Here is a 12,866-nt window from a genome sequence, read left to right as displayed (position 1 = left end):
CAGAACAAGCTTATAAGCACTGAATACTATTACTAAAGTACTAAACATTTTTGGAACACCCGCAATCTCCATCATGAACACACCGGTACAGAAGCGCTGGCACGGCCTGTCATCAGCAGCAACATCGACACAACACGGGTGCCATGTGCGATTTGGTTCTTTGGTTAGCGGCTGCTAGGCACCCTATTCTCCTCGGCTTTCTTCTGCGCGTCTTCTTCCCTCGTCACTTTTGTTTTGCAGTTCTTTATTTCACGGCGTTTACGCGTATCTACTGCTGCCTAGCCACAAGGAATGAAACAAAGCAGCTGAAGCAAGGGCAACAACGAATAATCAACGCCAACATGCGGTGTACGAGGCGGTACATGTGGTGGCCATCATTACAATAAATACATCTGTGTTTGGTAAAGTAGTAATGCCTTTACTACGTGTAAATTTTGTTGTGATGCTTCTATGTATTAGGAAAAATAAATATTGCTGAAAAAATATGACAAATTTATTATAAGACGCATTCGGGCCATATTTTTTTATTACTTTCGAGGCGATGGCAGCGCTAAGGATACGTTGCGGTTTCTGTTAAAAGCTTCAACGGAGATCACCTGGAGACCGTGTAGCATCGATATATATCTCTTGAACTAATGTGCCTTTGAAAGCTCAATGCTCCTCAACTTCAAAGGACCTTTGGCATGCTCGTGTGACTGGGGTATCAAGCACCACTTGAGCCTGCCGAATGAGACTCACTCGCGGCCGGCGATAGTGAAGCCGTCGAGCAGCCTGGGCCGTGTGTAGGTGAACAGAAAATGTGCACGCTGGATGCCCAGTGAGAACGACATCTTGGTGCCATCCTCATCACGTATCAGCAAGCGAAGCGCGTGCTCAGGCTCAAAGTGCTGGAGGATTCGACTGGTGCTGATTGGTTGCGGAGGCAACGGCAGAAGACGCGTGGGCGTCAGCACTGCTCGCCGCACCAGGCATACATGCTCTGGGAGCTCCTGCCCCAATACACCACCCGTCAGTTTGCCAGACCGCTGGTGCATCGAACTGTACCGCTCATACAGTGACTCCAGGCCCACCTGCAAACGGCAGCAAACAGCAACCAGGGCATAGGCAGTAAAGTATAATTTCAGCAAAGTAGTAGGAGGTTGGTTTAGTTGGAATGGATGCAAACTTCAAATCAGCGCAGAAGGCGATGGTAACATGAATACAAGGACACAAGATGAGCACCATCCAGCAAGTGAAGCTGGAGAAGGACACATGACGAGCGGTGTTTAATTAAACACCGCTCGTCATGTGTCCTTTTCATGTTGCTCTTGTCTACCATGCTGATTTCAAATATGCAATATAGTCTTCTAGACTACTCACTGCAACTGTCGCAAGAAAACACAGGTGACTTATGTTTGAAAAAGGTAGTAGAAGATGCAAGACTAACGGGTATACCACGTGCATGTGCCTAACAGTTGAACCTAGCTGTGTATAGAGTTCAAACTACTGGCATAGAGAAAGGATTTCAACAAGAGAGGACACTCGGGAAAAAGAGGCAACAGGAAATACGTCACGCTAGTATTAACAGCGACCATTCGATGCCGCGAGCATCGAAAAAAAAGAACGGAACGTGAAATGAAGTAAACAGACATTGTTTCATTTTTTTTTATTGTTTCCCAGCAAAACTAAATACTTTGCGGCTTACTTTTCTGCCCTTGCCTAGTGACAGGTGAATGGCGCGCCAGATGCATGCGTCATTTGTCAGACGCCACCGGAGCGAACAAGACAGGCTGCGCATCTGAGCGTTGGCCTGCTCGGCGACCCGTCTGCCTGTTTTTCTATTTTTGGATTTACCCTGGTTGGTTGGGCTCCTGGCGAATCCTTGCGTTCCTTCTGCACTTCGACACGGCACCACTGCACTATTGGACTACGGCAAAGTGAGAAATTTTGTTCAACAGTCTGTGATGCATTTCAAGCAATTAGGTTTACGGCACTGAACGTAGACTTGCGATGCAGTTAGCGAAAACAGCTCGGCCATAGTGGCACAGCTAAGTTGAATTGATGACTCATACTGGGAGATGTTTGCAATGCTTTCTAAGAGCCCCAACATTATTTTAACTTACTTCAGTAGTTTTGGGGCACGCTGGTAGCACAAGGCGCTGTGACTCAGTTTCAGATGCACTGAATCTTACTGGGACAAGGTGTGGTGCTTTCTCTGACCCTCAACATTATTGTAACTAATTGCTTCTTTTTGGGGCACTTTACAAGCACAGTGGCCATGCCTGGCATTGTGACGTGATTAGCGAAAAGCAGCTTGGCCTTGGTACGCAATTTTGCGATTTACTGCAATGACAAGTTTATGTCGCTTTCTCCGATGCCAAACACTGTTGAAAATTAATTTCGGTATTTTTTATTATTTTTTTATGAGGCACGCTTGCCGCGCCTGTCGTGACGCAGCGAAAAGCAGCTCGGCTATGGTGACAAAGTTAGTTTGGCGTGTACTGAATCTTACTGCGACAAGTTTGTGACAATTTTTATGGCCCCGCAACAAATTAAACCTTCTTTCAGTACTCACACTTGTCGAACATGCGACGAGCAACTGCTAAGAGTGATAACACAGGAGTGCGTTGCTTGTGCCAACAGAATGCGCAAAAGGTAACACCACGGAGCTCAAACACCAGGAACTTGTAACTTGAAAATTCTGTCTTCTGAACGACGGGCTTTGCGCCCACACATTTGTCTTGAGTGCGAGTAGAAGTAATTCTGAGAGCGTCCAGCATGGTCTGGTTGAGGGCCTGTGTTGTGGCCACCTCTGTGTATTCATAGCATACTATTGCGTCGACTGCAACCAAGTTCTTTTAGAAACGCGCAGTAGCCCGTATATTCGTGTTCTTAAAGTGCAGGAAATAAGGCCCAGGAATGGAAGAATGTGTGGAAATAGAATGCTTTTGTGGTATGTACGGTATTTTTGGGACGAGTCAGGTGTTTTCTATGCCGTGTATGTAAGAGCGAACTGCTTTTGTTTGTAATGCTGCCCATTCACCACTTTCGCACGTTTCGCCTCTACACGCGTTATTCGAAGTGTCAATACCAAAATGACACATGCTTGTAATTTAATTTTTTCAGCTGACGTCCGGTGGAGCTTCGTACAGGAACTACTGCTGCTTACCTGGTGCCACAACACTAAATGAATGCGCAAAAAGCTCGCAATTAGCATTTACATAAAATAAAATAAACATTTCCTCATTTCACAAGGCGTCTTGCGTCTTCATGAAATTGCACATGGCACATATTCGAAAGAGGCTTGTAAAGATGGTTCGCAATCAATTTTACTTAATAATAAAACAATTTCACAAGACCGGGCGTAGTTGAGCTGTAGAAGAAAAAAGAAAAAAAAATGTGCCGATCACCGCAGCAGGCATAACGCGTTCTAGCTAGCATTCAAAACACGCACGCCCAAAGCCGAAGCCGGAAATGTAGTTCAAGTGTTAACGCTGACGGCTTGGTATGTTGCAGTCAATTCGGCCGCTGGGCTCTATGGGAGTGTCCGCTCCTGTTGAATCCTTTTTCTATGTTACTGGTTAGACCCAACTGTTTATAAACGTTTGGTAAAGTGGTGGCAGCTCTATTATGCTGCAGTCAGCCCACCTGGCATGGTCACCATTCCTAGTCAGTTGCCACGGCAGCATGTTTTTGGAGTATTACTGCTGTGTGGCTGCAAGCAGGAGGTTGCGTTGGCTTTTAGACGGACCTCTAAACTACTCCAAGCTCGAAAGCGAGTAGTTTCTCTCTCGCTTTCGTTAGCATCCCTTTCTCACCAGATATACTTCTCTAGAAGACACGTGGACACTACGTCAGCACCAAATGGCAAAATGGCGCTCTTATTCGATGCTCTGTTTGAAATGTATCTTTGTGCCACTGGTTTTATAACTAAACCTGAAAGTTCTGGCAAATTTTTGAAAGAACATGGTATCAATACTCATGCATAAGTAACCATTCTAGCCAGAAACAACCAGCTTTTATTTTTCAATTAGATTAACATTTACATTAACAGCACTTGAACTGTAAGCAGACTCCAGGTGTCGCGCAGCTTTGCCTCTGCTTGTAAGCAGCTGCAGGGGCTTGCCATTTCAGAAAATATAAAATTTTCTTGATATGAACCAATCATCAACATTTACCATGGTGGCATGGCCCCGTTGGTGTCATCACGTGGAGGGAAAAAAAAAAGGAAATGCCCAGAGAAAAGCACACAATTTTCGGAATTTTCAGAGGTGGGTTTAAGGGCCCTTTAATAAGTATATTTCAGTTGGGCCCTCACCAGGCTCCATGAGAAATTATTGCCATATGCAGTAAGTGCATAAACCACTGCTCAGGGAGCATTCTGGCGGTATAGTTTTTAAAACAGCAGTAACAGTGAAGATTCAAATAAATGAAAAGTTGCGAGGCCAAATTGTAAGAAAGAAAGTTACCGTCCCCACAGCAGAGGCTTTATTTGTAGGGGTGTACAGTGGTGCCACTGACGAACTAAAATTTGGAGCAATCTTTGGAGCAGCAAAATGTCAATTGTCAATTGTAATGCAGTTTGGAGCACCAAAATACACATTTTGGAGCACTTTAAGTAAATAAATGCCGATGGCTGGACATGGACACTTAAAACTGACAAGTGTTATTCCAAAAAGTATTTACTCGCTGTAAAACAGTGTTGCTCTCTGTCTAAATACAAAAACAAATAAAATGGGAAACCTTAACTTGTGTATCCCCTTAAGTTAAATGAAGCCAACAAGCCTGTTCACACAGTATGCTGTAATTAGTTTCATCTTCGGTTAGCAGTGCAAAGATCTGCACGGAAAGTAAAATAAGTGACAGGAAAGAGACCTGAAAAATGAGACGCTATCATCCCTTACATCCACACAGTCCCATGATCTCAAGAAATCTGAAGGCATAAAACAGCGGCAGAACCAACCATAAGAACTGCTTTGTCGCGTGCGCAGTAGGTGCTACTTACAACATTCCCTTTGCCTACGGCCGAAAATGCACTGGTCAGACGCATCTCAATGAACAATTAAAGGAGCACAACAATCATGTTTACAATTCTGTTTCTGTTCATATAGGCATCCATTACTGAAACCATCATCGCAAAACAATTATGGGGTTTTAAACGCCAAAACCACCACCTGATAATGAGGGACACCGTAGTGGGGGACTCCGAAAATTTGGACCACCTGGGGTTCTTTTACGTGCACCTAAATCTAAGTAAACGGATGTGTTCACATTTTGCCCCCATCGAAATGCAGCCGTCGTGACAGGTATTGGATCCTGCGACCTCGTGCTTAGCAGCCCAGCACCGTAGCCACTAAGCAACCACGGCGGGCGAGACTATCATTGCAGACCCATGTTTGAAGGCACGCAAATTATCAGTCGCCACAAAAGCAAACAAACGGAGATGACTTAAGCGCATGAAATTCACAAGTCTGGAAAGCGCTGTGCAAGTGCCCCTTCATTGTCATTGTGCGATAAAGTGCAATATTTAGGCATGTGTCGCCCATCTGTACATTAAAAAAAGAAAATTAAATACTAGGGTTTCACATGCCAAAACCACACAATTTGATTATAAGGCACACTGTAGCGAGAGACTCTGCATTTCAACCACCTGGGGTTCTTTAATATACACCCAATACACTGCGCACAACCGTTGTACATTTCACGCTCATCTAAACGCAGCCCCCACGGCCAGAATTCGATCCCGCGACCTCGTGCTTTGCAGTGCAACGCCAAAGCCACTAAACAACCGTGGCGGGTCTATCTGTACTTTCTGCTGTTTCGTAGTGTGGTACTTAAGCCTGGGATTATAAGCACAATAAAAAGTTGCAAGTCAGTGCTATTTCCTGCCCCATCTCTTACTTCCCATGTAGATCATCGCACTGCTAACCAAAGAGGCAACATTACCAAAATGGCCGCTCAGCCACTTTTGCGTAATTAGTTTTTAAATTGAGTGAAGCCACTCAGATGTTGCCTTTTACATTTTATAAACTTTTTATTCCCGAATGCCAACTTAGGCATGTTTCCAAAAAGGCTAGAGCTAGCATCAGTGATAAACACCTGGCCAGACTCAGTGTCATCAATGCTCTTCTGAGCCAGGCCAGCCTTGATGAGTCCCTGGTAAAGCTGAGGCACTGCTTTAGACATCAGGTGCGTTTCAATAGGCTGTTTTTCCTTGCAAAGCTGAAGCCTCTGCTCAGGAACTGGCTGATTCACAACTGGCCCCGACTGATTTTTCCTGCTACTTCGAGGCACCCTTGATGGCCCATAAATGACAAAAATTTAGCACACCTTAATCAGAATGTGCCTGCAAGACTGCGCGCTAATTTGACCGCCGAGTTCACTGGAAAAAGCGATATTTTGAGTCTGATACATCGCTGGCGTCGCCACAACCTGTTCGGCAGCCATGTTGCTGACAGCTCCTCAAAACTGAAACTAAGGAAGCCTAGTTTTTATAGCATCATCCACACCCAAACCATACGACAAGTAAACCCCAGCACACCATTTCTAGGCTCATGGTGAAGTTTGTGTCAACAGACCTGACCGCCAGAATGGCCGCCGAAGCGTAATCATGCCATATGAAGACAGATTAAAGACAGATTCAAGAATGAAAAATGATTGATAGTGACAGTTAGTGAATGATAACATTATAATAGAGATTGGTAGAGGGTAATGACTAGTAATGACTAATAATGACCAATATGTCTAACGATGGCTTGTAATGGCCACAATTGATTAGAAATGACAAGAAATGTCTAGTAATAAGTAGTAATGACTAAAATGACTGCTAATGACTATGAAATAGGCAATATGTCTAACAACTTGTAACGACTACGAATGATTAGAAATGACTAAAAATGCTTAGTAGCGACTAGTAATGACTAATAATGACTGAAATTACTTGTAATCTACTAAGCCTTACAAAATGACCAATATGTCTAATGATTAATTGTAACGACTACAATTGATTAGAAATTACTAAATATGCTTAGTAATGACCAGTAATGATTGAAATGACTTGTAAAGTCTACTGATGACTATGATATGACCAACATGTCTAATGACGGCTTGTAATGTCCACAATTGATTACACATGAGTAAAAATGCTTAGAAGTGAGCAGTAATAACTTATGACTGAAATTACTTGTAATGACTACAACATGACCAATGTCTAATGACAACTTGTAATGACTACAACTGCTTACAAATGACTAAAAATGCTTAGTAGTGAGCAGTAATGACTAATAATGACCAATGACTTCTAATGACCTGTAATAAATCTTATGTGACTCGGGAACACCGAAATGATTTACGGTGAAGAGAAAAAGAAAAGAAGAATAAAAAAGATTGGAGGTGAAGAGAAGAAAGAAATAGAAATACAAAAAAGAGAAAGATGAAAAGATGGAAGAGAAAGAAAAGAGGCAAAGAGAAAGGCGAATGAGAAGAGGAGCAAGAGTAGGCTTTCGCCGTTCACGTCTTAACCCTTTGAGGGTCAATGACCTAAATATACGGTGCCGCGAACAAGTCCAAAAATGGTTGATGCCCTCTGCACGTTTAAAAAGCATGCCAATTTCCTAACTTCTTCTTTTCTCTCATGTGCTGCCACTATGTGAGAATACAGGGAATTTTTTTCGTGCGCCTCCCTCTCTGGCAAGCAGATGGCAATCTCGTTACTAATCACTCAAAGGGCAACCGCATCTTTCTCGCTCATTTAGTGCTCACAGGCGTGCGCATCGGAAGGAAGCCGCCGTGCATGCGTTTCCGTTGCTTTTCATCTTTTTTTTTTTTGACACTGGCGAAAACTAATTGGCTCTGGTTGCCGATAAGATAAAGATTAGCGGAAGTTTGTCACACATGCTTTTTTGATGGGCCCACAACCACACAGTTTTGCTGAGAGCGCGCACCTACACAGTTCGATTAAGCTATGGATGTACATATTAGTGTAGAGCAGGAACATTTGAGTCTTGCAAAATATTCTCGCGTACGCATTTTCAAGGGCTTAAACTATACGTATAAAAGTGCATCAAATTTTTAATTCTTATAAGTTTATTTTCTTTTTTATTGCTGTTATTCATGAATGAAGAGTACATATACAGCAATGCAAAATTTTTTTTTCTCCCTTTAAGGTCACCCTAGAAAAACAGCGGTAAATTTTTTTTCGAAATAAGTCCTTAAGAAGAATTCAAATCTGCAATAAAAGAAATCAACCCTGGGAGGTCACATACGGCGAAAAAAACGACCTTTAAGAGTTAAGAGAGAGCTGAAGGGCCCCCATAATTTTTCATTCACATGCTAAATAGTGGCACGGTCCCAGCGACTTCAAGTTTTATGAACAGTGCCAATGAGGACAATAAATGTTGCTTAAGAAAAAAAAAAAAGGCTGTCATTCAACAACCATTGTGCGGCCGATTTCTGGGTCATAGTTTAATAGCGGTCATTCCGCTCTATTCTATATGCCGCCTTTATCATCCACCGTTTACGGCCGGCTGATACCACCGATAATGCAGGCAGAGCGCCCCTATCACCACTAACGAAGCAAAACAAGGAGTGGCAACAGAAAAGTCAACGAAGAAAGATCACAGTCCTGTTATGTTGCCAGGCGTTGAAGTTTCGGCAATGTGCTGATCGTACTTTTGTCCATCTGTGCCGACAGCAAGACAATTATAGAGTTACGAACTGATCAGATCATAGGCAAGCATATGTACACACAGTAACGTGTCAACAAACTTTGGCTTTGTTCTTGAATGATACCTTTCGGGGATACGTTTACTTTCGTGACATTTCGCACGAGCACTGGACACACTGATGGACAATAGCATTCCTGCTACAGTGGCAAGAATGCCGTCACTCGTAGACTATGACACATCTGGTGCTAGTGGCACAAAATCCCATGAAAGTTAACACATCTTCGCAAAGTGGTCATCCGAGAATACGGCACACTTTTTTTAGCCACTCGTGGAATAAAGTCCCCCCCCCCCCCCCTCCTCCACTTGAATATTTCGGATTCCTCATTATTCTAACTTCTACGTTGTCCCCGTCGAGCCTGATTATCGGTCGGTGATATATAATGTATTCAGTAGCAGCTAATTTTGGCGCACTTTGCCTCAAAATCGCATTTTATTTATCAGGATGGTGCAGGAAATCTAGTTTGGCACAATTTGGCCCATTGGCTAAAAAGTAGGAGCACTTTTAGGTGCACAAAACATAATTTTCGAGACCAAATGGAATGTGCATTGAATAGTGCCAGAAGCATATCGAATCAAAAGTTGGGTACTTTTCAAAGAGCTCTCAATAAAGAACTGCGGTTCTCGCTATTAACATAAAATCTTGGATACAAGTGTATTCACAACATTAGCAAGGTCTTGCCATTATACTGTCATGGAGATGAAGACATGATAAATCTGAAGTTTAGCTTTTTCTGGAAGAAAGTGCCTACACCGTGACAGAACACAAGCAGCACAAGGGTCCAAATAATGTTCACGCCACAACACCTAGCATTTTTCTTTTCTGCCTCTTGCTTTTTTTTTTATGAGAGTATTTCCACAGGCAAATTGTCACATAGTGCCCTTATCATCATTAATAAAGTTAATCATCATATGCTTAACCCTTGCACGAGTTAGTAGACACGCAGAAAGAGTGCCGGCCAGGCAACTTGGTAAAAAGACGATAACAGACTTGCTTATACTCAGTTATTTAGCAACAAGGCTTCAATCACAACCGCAGAAAAAAAAGAAGGAACCAGGTGATTTTAGACCGCCAAGGATTAGCCCACAGGTTAACTATTTGCTACTATTTACATATGACAGCAAAACAGGTCAAATGCAGGGCCATTATAATGTAGCAATTCCTTCTGCTCAGTTTTAGGCCACTCTGTGATGATTTTATACCACTCTGAAGGGAGGTGAGAGTAATCAAGCCGGCATTACACAGCTTTTATCCTGCCATCCCCATCGCTTATGTACATCAGTGTACTTATGTGGTAAATAAGCTTCAATTCTTATTCACCATTCACGAAAAGCTCATCCCATTGATTACGTGGATTTTATACCACTCTGAAGGGAGGTGAGAGTAGTCAAGCCGGCATTACACAGCTTTTATCCTGCCATCCCCATCGCTTATGTACATCAGTGTACTTATGTGGTAAATAAGCTTCAATTCTTATTCACCATTCACGAAAAGCTCATCCCATTGATTACGTGGATTTTATACCACTCTGAAGGGAGGTGAGAGTAGTCAAGCCGGCATTACACAGCTTTTATCCTGCCATCCCCATCGCTTATGTACATCCAGTGTACTTATGCGGTAAATAAACTTCAATTCTTATTCACCATTCACGACCAGCTCATCCCATTGATTACGTGGGTGGTGCACCACAACAAATGGCATTAGAAGAGAATCTTATTATCCCTACGCAGCAGGCTCCTTCAGGCTGCTGTAAAAAACACATTTTGATTTTATCGGTACAGAATACTTCCTATCTTAAACTTGTTACATGCTAGTTGAGACAAGTTTTAACAGTGAACCTCCCAATTTTGCCTAATCCAAGCCGGCTCACTAAAACAAGGTGCTGACATGTATGTACATTGCCATCTAACCTGGAAAGAGACAAAGCGGCCGTTGTCAAGCGACTGCTGCAGTGCATACAGTGCCTCTTCCAGAGCTGCGGGATCCTCGAAGTCCATCCGTTTCAATGCTTCTGCAGCCTGCGCCTTGGCCCCACTAATCAGCAACTCATCAGCCACCTGCACAGTCATCGCAACATGCATAATCCTAGAGGCGCATCCTCAGTTAAGTCACGAAGGCCCCTGTTGAACCTCCCAGAGCACAGCATCAATGCCTTTATAATTTACATCGCGCCAGTGCAAGCTTTTGTTGGAACACACAAACATCTTGCACAACCACAGGGCATGCACGGCAAGTAAATTTTTCACAAAAAGCAGAGGCAGCTCAACGCAGCACGACAAGTCCAAGTCAGATGCACACTGCGACTTTTTGCAACATTTACAGTTCGTAATTTAAAAGTGTCAGAGTTCCAGAAAAGCATTTAACATAAAAAAAGGAGTGTACTCAACACAGTGACAAGTCCAAATAAGTTGCACTCGTAACTTCTCAGGACACACTCAGGTGACAATTTAGACATGCGTAAGTCAGATGCACCAATAACTTAAAAATGCTATAATTGCTAGAATTGACAAAGAAGCAGTACAACAGTTTCTACCATTCTGACGGGCCAGAACCATGGAATGGTTTTTATAGAACGTTACTCTCCATTATCACCAATAGCGGTTCTTCCTACCTGGGCTGACGACCTCCAAACGGCAGCCAGAGCAAATCCACAACCAAACGACAGGTCCTCCACATGTAGCTCCTTGTCTGCTTCGCCAATCCCCTTGTTGTGCCTCACCTTCAGGTCTACTGCACTGTAGTATAGCCTCGTTGTTGTGCTCAGTGTAGCCAGGCAGGACAGCGCTTCTTGGATGCGCTGACAGGCTGATGAAAATGAGAGAGCTACGACACGACAGACGCCCAATGTCCTACTGTCACACTTGGTCTTGTGCTTGCCAAAGTCCACCGCGCGGACCCACCTCGTTCGTTCATCAATGCTGTGCTGCTCCACATATTTTGGCTTGCGCGGGTCACATTCATCGTCATGGTCCTGGTTTTCTGGGCGGTGAGTCTCGTGAACCCTGTAGAGAAGGGGCGGGTGGACAAGGTGCAAGTACACCATCAAGTCGTTGCTTCCACCATCATGGTTCTTGGACACAACTACGTGCCTCACGGAAGAGTACTCAATGACGAAGCGGTGGCGGGCATGTGTCTCGCCATTCTGCTCCTGTTTGACCAGTGGCTCCTTGACATCAACAAAGTAGATGTACAGCCTTTGGCGATAGTGAGCAAAGTGGGCCATGCACTGTGTTATGCGATACGGCTGTTTCTTGCTGGAAGATGCTGGATGCTGGTCAGCTACTTTGGTCCTTGCTTTTGCTGGCTCCTGAGGCTCCCTCGGAGATGAACAATAGTGTTCAACATACGTTCCCATGCCCACAAAAGAGCCGAGAGAGAAGTTTGCAAATTTCAGATCGTCATGTTCATTCGTGGTTGAGTCGACTAGCTGGGGCCATGACAGCCACCATCCAGGAACAGCACCACACAAGAGCTTGATCTCTTTGGTGTCTTTCCAGCGGTTTACGATGTCTTCAAGCGTGGAAGCAACACTTCTTGAAGGTGTGACCTCCACGTGGTAGATGGATGTGGCATCCTCGTAGTAGAAATCATTGTCAATCGAGCCCAAGATGTCAGCTTTGCAAACCTTCGCAGGCAGGTCAAATAGGCGCCGAAGCAAGGGAGTTGTGGGATTGAGGCCTCTGCTAAGGCAGGTCACAGACAGTTGGCATGGCCCACCAGACATCACAATCTGCACAATACAAATGAAACACTGGTGTTACCAACACATCCTTGTGCTGTAGCAAGAACCATACTACAAGGCAGGACTTTGATCAGTTTCGCATGAGCAACTTTGTTTATGACAATGTGACGTAACTTTAGTTAGTTTGTTATCTTCTGGTTCAGTATTCTGGCTGGCCGATGTGATCCGCAGCTTTGACTGCACTGTGAAGAATTGGCGAGCTGCAGTATGGGGTGGCTATTTACAACACAACCTTTATCCATGACTTGAAGCCTCTAATATCACCTTTCAGTTCAAGGTCAATTAATGTAACAATGTTAATTAAGCTTAAATCATTATTTACTGGTGTGTGCCTACTTGAGCCAATATGCCTTGCTCGCAGAAGACCAAACTAAATGAGCGCATGATGACCATACAAATTTCAAGACTGATTAATAACAAG

The 12,866-nt window shown here is 43.8% G+C and overlaps 1 protein-coding gene across 2 annotated transcripts in view; it reads right to left on the bottom strand.

Annotated features, from left to right (window-relative positions):
* Positions 1-12,866, bottom strand: part of LOC142560467 (uncharacterized) — a 60,400-nt gene that overhangs the window by 34,082 nt on the left and 13,452 nt on the right. Inside the window, exons 2-4 of one of the 2 annotated variants that reach the window (XM_075672600.1) lie at positions 11,315-12,433; positions 10,614-10,760; positions 739-1,070 (exon numbers count right to left, since the gene is read on the bottom strand). In XM_075672600.1, the coding sequence (XP_075528715.1) occupies positions 739-1,070; positions 10,614-10,760; positions 11,315-12,433 (1,598 nt within the window). The remainder of the gene's footprint in view (positions 1-738; positions 1,071-10,613; positions 10,761-11,314; positions 12,434-12,866) is intronic. The other variant, XM_075672601.1, reaches the window with a different exon arrangement.

This window comes from Dermacentor variabilis, chromosome 10 (genome assembly GCF_050947875.1).
Source record: "Dermacentor variabilis isolate Ectoservices chromosome 10, ASM5094787v1, whole genome shotgun sequence".
Lineage (NCBI taxonomy): Eukaryota > Metazoa > Arthropoda > Arachnida > Ixodida > Ixodidae > Dermacentor > Dermacentor variabilis.
The sequence above is the reverse complement of the archived record's forward strand: the minus strand, read 5'-3'. Positions and strand labels throughout refer to the sequence as shown.